Consider the following 15967-nt stretch of genomic DNA (forward strand, 5'->3'; position numbering starts at 1 on the left):
AAGCAAGTTTTGCATTTCATTTGGAAGTCAAGGCGCCAGAGTCTGGAGAAAGGCTGGAGAGGAGCAAAATCCAAGTTGCTTGAAATCCAGTGTGAAGTTCCCACAGTCAGCAATGGTTTGGGGAGCCATGTCAGCTGCTGGTGTTGGTCCACTGTGTTTCATCAAGTCCAGAGTAAATGCAACTGTGTACCAAGAGATATTAGAGCACTACATCTGCTGAAAAGCTCTATGGAGATGAGGATTTCATTTTCCAGCATGATCTGGCACCTGCCCACAGTGCCAAAACCACCAGTAACTGGTGCACTGACCATGGCATCACTGTCCTTGATTGGCCTGCTAATTCCCCTGACCTGAACCCCATCGAGAATTTGTGGGGTATAGTTAAGAAGATGAAAGACACCAGACCTACAAATGCAAATGAGCTGAAGGCCGCTATCGAAGCACCCTGGGCATCAATAACACCTCAGCAATGCCACAGGCTGATTGCCTCCATGCCACGCCGGATTGATGCATTAATCCGTGCAAAAGGATTCCCAACCAAGTACTGAGTGCATCGATGGACATTTTCAAATGTTTGATTTAGTTTTGCTGTTATAAAATTATTTTTTTTACTTGGTCTGAGGAAGTATTCTAATATTTTGAGATAGGATTTTTGAGTTTTTTTCAGCTGTAAGCCAAAATCAGCAATATTCAAATAATAAAAGGCTTGAAATAGTTCAGTTGATGTGTAATGAATCCAGAATGTATGACATTTTTGTTTTTTTAATTGCATTACAGAAAATAAAGAACTTTATCGCAATATTCTAATTTTCTGAGACAGTCCAGTATATATATATATATATATATATATATATATATATATATATATATATGTATATATATATATATATATATATATATATATATATATATATATATATATATATATATATATATATATATATATATATATATATATATATATATATATATATATATATGTGTATATATATGTGTGTATATATATATATATATATATATATATATATATATATATATATATATATATATATATGTGTATATATATATATAAAATAATATAAGTGTCTTAAGTGTAGAGTCAAAAACTTCCACAGAGGTTGTAAAAAAAAAAGATGATAATGATGTCATTTCACGTTAGGACTCTTGTGAATGTATCAGTCCATACATTTAGAACCTTTGTTCTGTGCCTCAAAACAAGGTTTTGTTTATGAGCTGAATATCTGAAGTTGTTCAGATACCAAAATGATTGTTTGAACAGCCAACATAATTATGTGTGGGTAATAGCATTTGGGAAAATAATGAAGACTCTTGGGATTTTGGAGAAAAAAAAACACCCCAGCAGCAGTTTATGTGATGCTGTTATTTTGGGGAGTCTCTCCTTGTATCCATCTTCTGTGCATATTTGCAAAGTGAACATTTTCAAAATGGCCTGATTACATGCTTTGTGTGCTTTGTGAGCATCTACATCGTTTCTGTGGGTGCCGTCCATCGAATGAAAAGTGCTGAAATTTAACAAAGTAAGACATATATTTTAGAAAGATTTAACTACTTTGTAAAATATGTGCAGTGTCTCTTTTCATTTTTGTGTGAATACACTATATATTTTTCACAAGACAAAGTATGTATTTCTATGTTTTGTTTAAGTAATAAAATTTAATTGTTAATTGAAACAAATACTGTATGTAGATATATGAACATGCAAGTTTCCTCCGGGCAATCCGGTTTTCTCCCACATACCAAAAACATGCATGTTAATTGGCCGTTTCAAATTGTCCCAAAGTGTTCATGAGCGAGTGAGTTGTCTGTCTCTGTGTTCCTCGCGACTGGCTGGCAACCAGTTCAGGGTGTCCCCTACCCACTGCCCAAAGATGGCTGGGATGGGCTCCAGCACCCCCGCGACCTTACTTAGGATAAGCGGTGCGATAATGGATGGATGGATATGAATGAACAAATATATATATTTAACAGTATTCAAATTAAAATCAACAGTTTTTATTATTATTTTATTTAGAGACATTTGATGTAATAATCAATTTTGAACTAACTAGCTACCAATGATAAGTAGCTTTTGACTGAGGTGGTCTTAGTTCGGAGCTGAAGCCTAATAATTGTTAAAAGGACTAGCAGTATATACTTTTGTAAGCCTATTCTTGCTTTTACAGTACACCTTGTATATATGTGTGTATAATCACCGAATTTCAGGTCAAAATTAGATGCCAAAAAGAGCTTGCACGAAAATATTTGTTTCAAAAATGGAAAAAGTCCCACACACAATCCACCTACATAATGTTGAAAGTCAACAGATTTTCAGTTGGAATTGTTTCTCTTCAATTGTGTTTTTGGCTCTTCCAAGGTGGGCTGGCAGTTGAAGAACCTGGTCAATGCTTTGAGGGAAGACCCTTGTGGAGTTATCTTAACACTGAAGAAAAGGCCACAAAACACATTGAGTTCCACTCCAGCTCTGCTGAGGAATGTCCGTTGGAAGCCACTTGGATTGCAGGTAGCAGGAAAATCATAACTGCACTTACTTGGATTAATTATCTTTATTTACCTTTACACACTATATGTGTAATTGTTTAAGACCACGTGCCTGGTTGTGTTGTTTATTTATGTATTTTGGAGGGGATCGCGTAGTTGTTCAATCTGCCGACTTGGACACCTCGAACTTGGGATCGATTCAGGCAAAGTTACTGTTGACATGTATGACAAATAAAAAGATAGATGGATTTAATAATTGATGGATAGATGGATAAATAGATAGATGAACAGTTGGATGCATGGACGTCTAGATAAAAGATGAAGCTTGAATGATGACTGAAAATTTAGAAAAACAAATGGCTCGTGAATAGGTGAATGAATGGATAACAAATGGATGGATGGATGGATACACTATGGATGAAAGGATGGATGGATAAATAGATGGGTAGACAAATGGACAGAATATAAAAGATGAATAAATAATGGATGGACTGGTGAATAGATAAAGCATGGAAGATGGATAAAATGTTAAATGAAGAGACGGATGTTGAATTGATGAATATATATATATATTGACAAATAGATGCATAAACAGATGGATGAACAAATGAATGAACAGATTGATAAACAGATGGATGAACGGATGGACGCATGGGTATCTGGTAAATAGATAAAGCATGGACAATGTTTTAAAAGAAAGATGAAAAGATGGCTCATGAATAAAACAATGACAAATGTATGTATGTACTGGACTGTCTCAGAAAATTAGAATATTGTGATAAAGTTCTTTATTTTCTGTAATGCAATTAAAAAAACAAAAATGTCATACATTCTGGATTCATTACACATCAACTGAACTATTTCAAGCCTTTTATTATTTTAATATTGCTGAATTTGGCTTACAGCTTAAGAAAACTCAAAAATCCTATCTCAAAATATTAGAATATCATGAAAAAGTATACAAGTAGGCTATTCAACTAATCACCTGAATCATCTAATTAACTCGAAACACCTTGCGAGGGTTTCCTGAGCCTTGAAAACACTCAGCTTGGTTCAGTAAACTAAATCACCAGTATGGGGAAGACTGCTGTTTAGAGGACCATCATTGATACCCTCCATCAGGAGGGTAAGACACAAAAGGAAAATTCTCAAAGAGCAGGCTGTTCACAGAGTGCAGTTTCAAAGCATATCCACAAAAAGTCTGTTGGAAGGGAAAAATGTGGCCGGAAACGCTGCACAACCAAGAGAAATGACCGCAGCCTTAACAAAATTGTGACGAAGAGCCGCTTCCAGAATTTGGGGGAGCTTCAAAGACAGTGGGCTGAAGCTGGAGTCCAGGTATCAAAAGCCACAGTTCACAGACGTGTCCGGGAAATGGGCTACAATAGCCGTATTCCCATGGTCAAGCCACTTCTGAACTCAAGACAATGGAAGAAGCGTCTGACTTGGCTATGGAGAAGAAGCACTGGACAGTTGCAGAGTGGTCCAAAGTCCTCTTTTCAGACGAAAGCAAGTTTTGAATTTCATTTGGGAGTCAAGGCGCCAGAGTCTGGAGAAAGGCTGGAGAGGAGCAAAATCCAAGTTGCTTGAAATCCAGTGTGAAGTTCCCACAGTCAGCAATGGTTTGGGGAGCCATGTCAGCTGCTGGTGTTGGTCCACTGTGTTTCATCAAGTCCAGAGTAAATGCAACTGTGTACCAAGAGATTTTAGAGCACTACATGCTTCCATCTGCTGAAAAGCTCTATGGAGATGAGGATTTAATTTTCCAGCATGATCTGGCACCTGCCCACAGTGCCAAAACCACCAGTAACTGGTGCACTGACCATGGCATCACTGTCCTTGATTGGCCTGCTAATTCCCCTGACCTGAACCCCATCGAAAATTTGTGGGGTATAGTTAAGAAGAAGATGAAAGACACCAGACCTACAAATGCAAATGAGCTGAAGGCCGCTATCGAAGCATCCTGGGCATCAATAACACCTCAGCAATGCCACAGGCTGATTGCCTCCATGCCACGCCGGATTGATGCAGTAATTCGTGCAAAAGGATTCCCAACCAAGTACTGAGTGCATCAATGGACATTTTCAAATGTTTGATTTAGTTTTGCTGTTTTAAAATTATTTTTTTACTTGGTCTGAGGAAGTATTCTAATATTTTGAGATAGGATTTTTGAGTTTTCTTAAGCTGTAAGCCAAATTCAGCAATATTAAAATAATAAAAGGCTTGAAATAGTTCAGTTGATGTGTAATGAATCCAAATTGTATGACATTTTTGTTTTTTTAATTGCATTACAGAAAATAAAGAACTTTATCACAATATTCTAATTTTCTGAGACAGTCCAGTATGTATGTATGTATGTATGTATGTATGTATGTATGTATGTATGTATGTATGTATGTATGTATGTATGTATGTATGTATGTATGTATGTATGTATGTATGTATGTATGTATGTATGTATGTATGTATGTATGTATGTGTGTATGTATGTATGTATGTATGTATGTATGTATGTATGTATGTATGTATGTATGTATGTATGTATACATGGATGGATACAATTTAGATGAAAGGATGTATGGGATAAATAGATGGGTGGGCATATGGGCACATGATACAATATGGATGGATGGATGGATGAAAAGATGGATGCATGGGTGACTGGAAAATAGTGCATGGATAATGAATAAGAATATGACAAAAGAATAGGTGTATGATGGATTGACAAATTGATGGATGAACAGATGGTTGAAGAAAGGGATGCATGAACTTCTTTTATAGAGGTTGTCCACCTGACAAGCATCATGCCCAGTGAAGAACTGGTAAAGACACACTTTCTTCTATCACAGATGCATGGATAGATGGATAGATGGATGTTAGATGGATGGATAGATGGATGAATACGATATAGATAAAATGATAGATACATCAATAGGTGGACAGAAACGTATGGATAGAAGATACAAGATAAATGGAAGGATAAACAAATGGCAGATGAGTGGATAAGGGTGGGTGAATGGGTGATGGCTGGACAGATGACTGGGCAGATAAATAAATGGAAAGGCATTAAACAGATCTATGTATGGATAAGATATATTGTAATGTTTCTGCAGAGCTCCTTAAAGTGACAGCAATATTTCAAACTGTCATTATTACTGATTCGGGTCACCTGCGGCTACCCCGTTGGCGCCAAGAGCCCTGAGCTCTGATTGGTTCAGAGACTCTTTTTAAATCCCCGGCTTCCATGAGGAAGCCGTCAGACCGTTTGCGAACCTATGCTCCCAGCTAGGCAAGCTCATACCTTCCGACATTTTCCTGCCCCATTTTCTCCTGCCTGATACCTGTTGCAGACCTGTTTCTGGACCATTTTCTGCCCAGATCTGCCATCCCGACCACCGACCGGTTTTGCCCTGTTTCCTGCCTGATACCTGTTGCCAACCTCTTTTCTGAACTCGATACCGCCCTTGCTCTCCCGTCCCGGCTAGTGACCAGTATCCCTGCAGCCTACGATTATCCTCGCTCGACACGGAAGTGCCACTACCGCGTTCCAGCCACCTGCAACCCGTGTGCGTCGATCATCGGATCGTGGACGCAAGCACTGCTCTCTCTCTTTATCAATAAAACTGAGTAAACTAACGCTACTGCGTTCTGTCTCCGTTTCTGGCTTGTGACACAAACTCTATTTTTATTCACTTACAGTAGCCCAAATGTACCAATGGAGATAGTGGGTGCTCTATTTTTTTCCCTTCTACTTTGGTCCTTTAATTCATATCTGTTTTGACCTTGAATGTCCGTGTCCTTCATTCTTTTCAGCTTTGTTGATATCTGTGCTTTCTCCTCTAATTTCCGTAAAAAATCATGGGATTAGATTAGACTGTATCTTGCTTTGGTGATGAAGCTGGACCGCTGTTCCCTTTTCTGGTGTTGCTCTCATCAGTCTTTGAAACTTTAGTTTGCTCTTTGTGTTCTTTGTCGTCCCAAAAAATTATATCACTACATAATAGGTCAGACAGACAGGTGGCATACAAATACATCACGAGCCGAAAAGATCATATCCAATACATCTGTGAGAGGTAACAGAAGTGGTTAGTAAGAATTGCTAGCTCTTAAGAAGACTTGGGCTCTTAATTATTTATAGCGGACTACAGGAACTGAAACAATATATTCTATTCAGCAGTTTCTGAAGAAAATGTACTGACTCCAGAATATCTTTACAGTTTACATTAGTCACCATGACAAGATGAGGCATGCTGGTCCACATGGGTGAGCAAAACAATATGTATCATTCATGCAAATATCAGTGCAAACTACAGTGTTTACTCTGTCGGATCTTTTGCTCACATTTTACTCTGCAAAGCTAGCATTTGGGTACAAACCGTACATGCATGCTTAGTATCAAATACATAAGCCTGCTTTTGTAGGATGAATCATGCGGCTTTGCAGTTTATTCCAAATGTGGCAAATATTCTGATGGATTATGACAAAATCCCCAAAAAGGAACAATTTAACTCAGAATGATCATGTGATTCAAGGCCCAAATCCCTCTACGGCTGTCTTTTCCATTTCTCTAGTGATTTGCTTTTTGTGCTTGCCTGTGCCTGTGTTGTGTTTAACAAGTTTGCAAAAAAAAGCAGTGCTATCCTCCACTTGTATTACAGAAAAGCGGCTCTTCTCTCATCACATTTGTCACATTGCTGATGTGTGCCACTCATTGTTGGAGAGCCTGTTTCATAAATCTGTAATATGTGGAGGTGTATAAATAATTACCAGTTGTAAATGCCTGCTATTTTGGGTCACATTTATTTGTGGGTCATGTATTATTAATAAAGAGGCTGAGTAAGGTAAAGAGTTACGGTTTATTTAACATCCTGGTCAAAGGGTTTTTTGTGGGGAAGAATCTGTTTTTCGTGCCAATGGAAAAATGACAGATGCATACTACTATAATATGAAAGTAGCACATTTACATGCTAATGCCACTTTTCTAAGCACTTTACTAAACTATTTATTCAATACTAGTATTTCTAGTAGCTTAGTATCCATCCATTATCTGCACGGCTTATCCTCAGTAGGGTCGCGGGGGTGCTGAAACCCATCCCAGCTATCTTCGAGCAGTGGGCAGGGGACACCCTGAACTGGTTGCCAGCTAGTCACAGGGCACATAGAGACAACTCACTCGCTTATTCACACCTAGGGAAAATTTGGACCGACCAATTAACCTGACATGCATGTTTTTGGAATGTGGGAGAAAACCGGAGTGCCCGGACGAAACCCACGCAAACACAGGGAGAACATGCAAACTCCACACAGGAGGTTCGATCTTATGACCTCAGAACTGTGTCGTACACGCGCTAACCACTGCGCCGCCGTGCTGCCCAGTAGTGTAGTAGTGTTAGCTTATTGTTGGACTGTTTCACTTTTGATGAAATTTTTGTGTTTCTTGCATCCGTCTTGTAGAGGACTGAAAAGTTGTGTTCAGGACAAGTACGTTTGGAATCAAAGAATGCCTTCAACCGATACATTTTTTGAGAACTGAATCCACTCCCCTAAAGCCAAAGCTCTGTATTTTTTAGGTGTTTCTGAATTCCCAACCTTTCTTTAATTATATTCTCCCTGTAAAATTTATATATATATATATTTTAAGCCAAGTACGCGTAAACTAGAGCAAACTAGATTTTCTAGTGCTGAACTACAGTATGACACAAACATTCTTTGCAATGAATATTGACATATACAGAACTGAATATACACAGTATTTACCTTTTCGCCAGATGGACAGCTAGTCAACGGTGTCCTGAACAACCAGACTTATTTCCTTTCTATGCTGTTTATTTGGACAATGGTTTCAACCATTAACCTTATACGTTCATCGTAGAACTAAAAACTAAATTATAAACTAAATATAAAGAAGTCCACAGCAGCAAAAATCAAAGATTTGCAATGCGCATGTAAACCAAAGGTGGTCACTCGAAGACCACTCCATATGTTTCTCAAAGGCAGAACAGTTACGGTATGCAGTATAGTTTAACTGTAACTATGCATTTCACTTTTTATCCACCATATATTCCGGTATATAAGGCGCACAGCATTATATGGTGCATTTTTAAATTTCTGTCCAATTCAGGGTCTTTAGGTGCGCTTGTAGTCAATGCAGCAGTGCTCAAATGGTTTGAGTGCCGTTTTAAGTGATGCCGGATCATCACCTGCTGTGCAAGTCCCATTTTGCTCAGCACCACTTCCCCTTTTCCTAAGGCTGGACTGTAATCACTAAATGAGTATTTTCACTCTCGCAGCACAGCTCCACGCATCAGTCCCCTCTCGACCACTATCTGTCCTTTTCTCTTTCTTTTTGACCTATATTTTTTCTCCGCTTTGCCAAATCCCTCGTTTTTTTTCGTAACAAATTCTAACCTTATTTTTGTTTGATTTCGTAGCCATTTTACTATACAAAAGGAAGACTGAAAGTGGAAGTGTAGACAATGATCATTTGAATACGGCTCCTTGCAAAGATCAATACGATACTGTAAACCCTCTTATTGTAGTTCTTTATAAACAGGTATATTCAAAACGCACATGACATAAGCAAGGCATCCTCAATGACATGACAAATGACGTGTCCTTGAGTCTGGTCGAGGTGCTTAGGCCATGCTGTTGCCGCTGCCCTCATTGCGGACACTGGTTGTCATAGAAACAGACAAGAGAAGCCTCTGTGTAAAGACAAAACGGTGAATGTAAAATAAGCCTTTGCTGGCCTATCCAAAATGGCAGTAACTGTCTGTTATAGGACCGTACTCAAATTCATCTAATCTATTTATTAATTTAAAAACTGTCGTTTCAAAGTTTTTGCTTAATCAAAGCAGGCGGTGATGATTATACCATAGTTGCTAACTACTTAATTGTAGCATTTCAGTGAATGAGTCACAAACTACAGGTTTGTGTTGGCTTGAGCTATCGTTAACTTTCCTATTAAACTGATATAAAATCCGTTGACACTTGATGAATATGTTGCACAGGGTGTGTTTTATTGAACAAATGTTATTTACATGTTTTTATTCATATCATGTGGGGGTTTTGAAGGGAACCAGAATTTTTCTTCCTTAACATTATTGAATCAACATCTAGGTCTTAAGACAAGATGGGTAAAAACAAGCGTTGAAGTGAGCAGTTTTGAGGTTTTTATCACAATAGAACAAATAAACTGTGACTTACTGGCATCTAGTTCAGTGTGTTTCCTGCCTACTGCTGGGATGGGCTCCAGCACCCTTGTGACTCTATTGAGGATAAGCGGGTCGGAAAGAGGATGGACGGATATAACTAATAAGATAACCAAATTGAATATCCTGGGCTTGTGAGTACAGAATGACCCTATAAATCTAAATCTAGTGGAAGCTAGAGCTCTTGATGGTGATAGAAATGAGTGGAGAGGTGTTAAAAGGATAGTGGGATGTTTGGACGCGTTCTAAGGGATGGGCAGGGCACCTGTATGACGCGGCAGGGGTAAACCAGTGAAAGCTGTCGGGCAATTCCAAAGTTTTTTTTTCTATTTTTACAGGGTTTGCTCCATAGAAAGTCAGGCAACAGTTATGGTCCAAGATGCAGGCGAGGGATTTTATTCAAGTAAACCCAAATAGGGGATAATCCGAAAGTTAGTCAGTCAGTACTCATGATCCATAAAGCGGGCATCGGTTCGGTACACTGGAATAATAAAAGACTGCGACAAGAGTGTCTGGGACTTGACAGGGAGGGCTACAAAGACTACAAAGACACAGGAACCTGACACAGAACCCTGAGTGCAGGATCATGACAGTATCAGCTACACACCTGTCCTGTGTCCATCTGAATCCTGCAGTTGGTTTGATAAGACCACAATTACACAAGAACACCTTTAAGAACAATGTAAATACTGTATAACTACTTAAAGAATGGACATATTGTGGTGTAAAGTGAATAAAACAAGAGGTTGAAACTAAAGAAGTTTGTTCTATGTTTCCTATTAGACAAGTGCAAAGGAGATATCATGGGATTGCAATTAATTTATTTTGACTCATTGTTTGTTGTTTTGACGTGTAGCTGTTCTTTGTTACCACACCCGGGTCTGTGTTTTGTAACCTTAATAAAAAAGGGGTGTTGTAGCAGAGCTTCAGGAAAAGATGGAATTGTTTTATCTAAGAGCTTCCCTCCCAGTCCTGCTTGCAAGTTCAAAATCTATTCATGCCTATCGGCTTTGTCTTGAGTTTCTACCAAGGTTAAACTGTAAAAAGACTAAACGACAACAACAAAAATTAAATCCAGATTTTATTTTTGGGCCATATCGCTCAGGCCTGCTCTGAATACATGTTTTCAATGTATTCCTTTTCAGCCTGTCCCCACCAGCCCTACCAGCACCTCGCCTACACCAGGTGGAACTTTAGGCATGTCCAAAATGGATGCCCAAGACATATTTATCCTTTCACCTGTTTCTGGACTCTACAGCCCCAGGTGAGGAACCAAACACTGACGCCCACGCTAGCATAGACCTAACATGTTGTTGTTCTTCCAGGGAGGAGCTCGGTTTGATTTCCTGTGACGACATCACCCGGTACCCAGGTTCAAAAGGTTCAGAAGCTGTCAGCTATTACTTGGACCAGGACAGTGGTCAGTACTTCTCAATTTTGGAGGGAGACGGACCACCAGGCTCTGAATATGACAGAGGCCGTAATACAGGCGTGCGCAGGCGGGACAAAACCCCCACACATGGTAGGAAAGAAATTTGATGTTGGTTTGTCCAGCCTGATTTTTTTCAGAAGAACCGCATGCTCTCCACCACAATCTTCTCGCCTTTTTGTTATCAGCATTTGTTCATTGTATGTACATCATTGGCTGTTTTTCACTTGTGCCACAACGGCTTGTGATGCTGTTTGCCCAACAACATGGTGGCATTGCACGGAAAGTTTTAGGAAGATGCCCAAGAATTGGTTAGAAGGACAAACTATGGACACAAACACATTTTAATAAGAAATCCTAAGGATTATGTTCACTTTCGGGCATTTTTCCCTCCAATGAAGCCTTTTTCGGCTTGCAATGGAAAGGAATCCTGACCTTGAGCTGGTGTGCCATTAAATCAAATACAAATCCACAAGCACAGTTTGAAGGCCCCCCTCTCTCTCCCTTGCCACCTCGGGACAACTTTCAAGACATCGTCTTCCTTCATGCAAAACTCTTAGGGGGTTGTCATGATGTGAAAGGCAGAGGTCACACGATAAACTACTCAGCATTCACATGAGTCATGAGTCTGGAGTATCTCTGGACTGTCAATGAAAGCAGAAATTTGGTTCAACTGTCTACTATCCAGTAAGATATTGTCCTGCTGTCAAATTAAAGCATTGATCTAGGGACTCCATTGTGGAATATTTTACAGTAAAAATATTGTTTTAACAACAGCATTGAGGTGTATGGCACTTTTATTTTTTAAATCCATCACAATTTCTGTGTAATCTATAGCACAATCCTGTTGAAACATTTACTGTAGTTCTGACTACTGATTACACCATTTTACTGGATCACTCCTTTCATGAAAAAACTAAAATCTACGAAAACACAGTAAAATGCTGCATTTGTTTTTCTTTTTACAATAGGTCCAATTTAAACTCCAAAATCACACTAACAACAATCAACACTAACTGTTTTTTAAAGTTGGGGGTACATGCGGGCACCACATTAAACACTCCTGAAAATATTATTTATGACTGCATAAGAACACTTACATTTTACAGTATATAAGCCCAAAGTGGTAGAGTAATTTACTTTAATTTGTTGCTACCCTCAATGGACAGTAGTATGCAGTGAAACATTAAAATATTCAAGATGTAATTTATTATAGAGTAATAATGTGAACTAAATAGACATCAACAAGACACATGTTTTTTCTGTGCTAGTTGTCATATTTTATTTTGTAAGACTCCTAAACTTACTGTGTTCAGTTTAACATGTCCGAACTTCATCATACTTTTATCTTACAGTTGCGGAATCGCATTCTGAGCCATTGCTGTGCTGGACTTTTCCGGCCGTGCCAGACTGCTGAATTTTATCGTTTGAATGATGCTGAGCCCTCCAAATCACCCAAGTGCTGAGCTGGTTGGTTTTCTTGGCAAGAGCAGCAACGCGGAAACGAATATGCTGTGTGTAAAATCAAGGCAGTGGGTCGTGTTTATGATGACTTAACTGCTAAATGATCCTGAGTTTAGACTCGATCAGAGAAGACGCACGAGTTATCCAATTGAGCGTGTTTGATCAATCTGAGGAAAATGTTGTTTCACCTAGTGTGAGTTAATTACACATTATAGTTGTGTAGTGTCACAATATGAGTTAATCCACCAAAGAACGACCGGGACCACAGAGGACCTGATGTTGAGGCCTTAATTTTGTTCTGTGGATGGTGAAAACTGCAACAATACAATACAGTGCATTGAAAACTTGTGCTAAGACGTTCGCAAAAATAAAGTGCATAAACCTTACAGCTCTCTGAACCAAATATAGTTATTTCAACATCAAATAAACACTTCCAGATGTAGTTATATATTTTAAATGCTACAATAGCCTTTGAGAGATTCGATAAGATTTAGGTAATTTGCCAAGGGTGGTGTCCATGTACTTGGTTTAAAGCGCAGGCCTTGTATTTTCAAACTACATTTCCAAGACAATTTAATATTTAAATTTGGCTGTGGTAGCCTTTGATCCTCCTTTCAAAGTACTCCACAGTTGTAATTGTGACTGTATGTACATATAGGGAGAAGAAACAAGGCTTTGGGCAGAATGGAGTGCTGGAATTGTCCACCTTGGTGAGCCACGCTCCCAGTTATTCACCAGAGTCCTGGATGGTAACAGAGTCTTTCAGAGTATCATCATAGAGCTTTCCCATGCTCCTAACTGGTTATGATATTGTTGGAATCTGGGATACAGATATCAAAAAACGGAACTTGTTCGTCAATTTCCCCCTCTTTAGAACCATGGATCTTGACTTGGAGGGCTTGAAGCTCATCCTCGCTCATGTGATGAGTATTTCCAAACCCTGCAGGTTTCACCTGATCTCTGAGACATATGTGGTGGTGATGGTAAAGTCATTTATGTAGACTCTTTTGGGAGGATGTTCTGCATTCCACCTCTAAAGCTATGACTACCATGCTCATTGCCAATGCGAAAAGGGTAATGGAAATGGTACAACCCTTCACCATGCCTATCTTGTGGCCAGTCTGATGTTACTAACCCAGGAGTGAACCTGAGCCAGGAATTGGCATTATAATCCAGGATCAGGTGCTTGATCCTGTTACGCTAATTTCAAGAAAAATGTCTCTCCAAAATTAGAAAACAAAACAAAAAAAAAATGAGCAAAACACTCCCGGACTTTCAAGATGAGATAGTTTCGCCTTTTTAGGGATGTTTTTCTTATTTTATTGAAGAATCAAGAAAAACTCTTAAAATAAGAAAAATGATACATACATTTTTTGGGCCAATGGGGTAAAGCTTTTTTTGCCGTGCTGTTTATGCATAAATACTCAGTTTCAGACCTTGGGTGAAGATTACTCTTCAAGAGTCCAAGAATAAACAGAAAAAAAATACAATAAGAAGGTGTTACAAAAATGACGGTCATGTGGCCCACATCTTGCATGTCATCTCAGTCCCTCACCTGCACACACCTTGTCTACCTCTCCCTTGTCCACCCCCACCAGCTGTCTCTTAGTCACTCTCTCAACCGCTGCTTGCCAAACACAACGAAAACTCGAGTCCCCAACACCAATTTAGCCGACTCTCTGATCGCTGGTTGGATTGTTCCAGGTGACCTCAGACCTGTGTCCATGCCACCCGAATATAACTGGATGGGCGAGGCCAAGGAACCCAGCATGGGCAAGAGAGGGAGTAGAGGTACACACATACTAACACATTTACATGCAAACCCTGCCCCTCAACAAACAGCGCTGCTTGCTCTGCTTCTCTATTGACTTGACGCATCCCATCCTCGGGTTCTTCATGGTTGCGTGCTTGTGGACTGATACATAACCGGGAGTTATGTATCTGACCCTAGTGACAAGCAAACAGAAATGCAAAGGGGGTTGCATTTAAACAACTGCTGAAGACTTTTTTCCATTTTGACTAACACTTTGCATGACAATTGATCTGTATTCACCCCAACTCTGTTGTCAGAAAATCTATGAATAACACTAGGGTGCAATAATATAGTCTATGTAACGAGCTTTTATTCTCCCTTGAATTTCTCATTCTTTTGTCAGATGTGGCTTTCTGTTTCAATATATCCACAATGAACAGTCAGATTCAAAATTTCTGGCACTGTCACAAAATTCAAAAATAGGCATTATCATCATGCCAGATACACAGGATGTCCCTAGCGGTGGAACCCTAACAGTTTAATGCTGGGGTGGGCAAACCTTTTGATTGTCAGGCCTTCTAGGGAAAGCAAGAGCAGGCAATTTTGTTTCTCGTTTTGTGTTATTTAATTGTTTAACAAAAATTTGTAATTCACCCATTAATATTATATTTAGTTTATTTCCCACAACTATAAGTCAGTAGTTAGGTTTTAGGGCCCGGTCACACAGCCGTTTGCGTCTGAATCACGCCCAGAAATTTCTGCCTGTGAAGCAGACGCTGTTGGACGCTTTGGCGATGAGATCGCCATACAGACGAGATACAGCAGTGCTTTACACGCGGTCGGAAATTCACACGCGGTTGGCAGCGCGAAAAAGTTTTGGGCTGCTCAAAACTTTAGGGCCCGGTCACCAAGCCTTTCACGGGCGTATCGAGGCTGAATCACGGCCAGAAATTTCTGCCCGTGAAGCAGACTATCTTGGACGCTCTGAGATCGCCATATAGACGAGACACAGCAGTGCTTTACACGCGGTCGGAAATTCACACGCGGTTGGCCGCGCCAAAAAGTTTTGCGCTGCTGAAAACTTTAGACCACGTGTTAACCGCGGGCGGCACACGAGGTAATGACGCGGAAATTACGCAGAACGACGTGCTCTGGCCGCGGCCAGGGTGTGGTTACACATGGGTAGGACGCGAAATTTCAGCGGGTAATCGTGGGTGGAGCATGGTAATAGCATGTTCTGCGCCTGTATCGCGGTGTTATTACGTGAAATTAGCGTGTTACGCGTGTGACGGTCAAACGCCTTTCTCCGCGTATATACAGCGCGATTTGCCGAGGACGCGTCAGTTGTGCTCGAGACGTCAAGGGGTGGACATGGATCCCCATCACCGTAGTGACCTTGTCTTAATCCATTTTTATTTCTTGACATTTATTTTCATTTCATAACAAGATAATAAAATAAAAATGAAAAACTATTACAATAATAACATATTGGCTTCTTCGGTGCCATAGCTTGAAATTTTGATCTTCACGGGACTGTGTCTTGAGCGGTTATGATTTCTACAGCCCGGTGTTATGCCGAGAAATGCATCCCTGCCGAGATTTGCATCCCCT

General features: G+C 39.7%; 1 protein-coding gene across 5 annotated transcripts in view; it reads left to right on the plus strand.

Annotated features, from left to right (window-relative positions):
* Positions 1-15967, plus strand: part of LOC148359214 (connector enhancer of kinase suppressor of ras 2) — a 111271-nt gene that overhangs the window by 63258 nt on the left and 32046 nt on the right. For 4 of the 5 annotated variants that reach the window (XM_088344417.1, XM_088344419.1, XM_088344420.1 and 1 more), the window contains 4 exons: positions 2375-2521; positions 10856-10974; positions 11036-11232; positions 14308-14394. In XM_088344417.1, coding sequence (XP_088200543.1) covers positions 2375-2521; positions 10856-10974; positions 11036-11232; positions 14308-14394 — 550 coding nt within the window. The remainder of the gene's footprint in view (positions 1-2374; positions 2522-10855; positions 10975-11035; positions 11233-14307; positions 14395-15967) is intronic. The other variant, XM_088344418.1, reaches the window with a different exon arrangement.

This window comes from Urocampus carinirostris, chromosome 9 (genome assembly GCF_059441175.1).
Source record: "Urocampus carinirostris isolate Australia breed hairy pipefish chromosome 9, RoL_Ucar_1.0, whole genome shotgun sequence".
Taxonomy (NCBI): Eukaryota; Metazoa; Chordata; class Actinopteri; order Syngnathiformes; family Syngnathidae; genus Urocampus; species Urocampus carinirostris.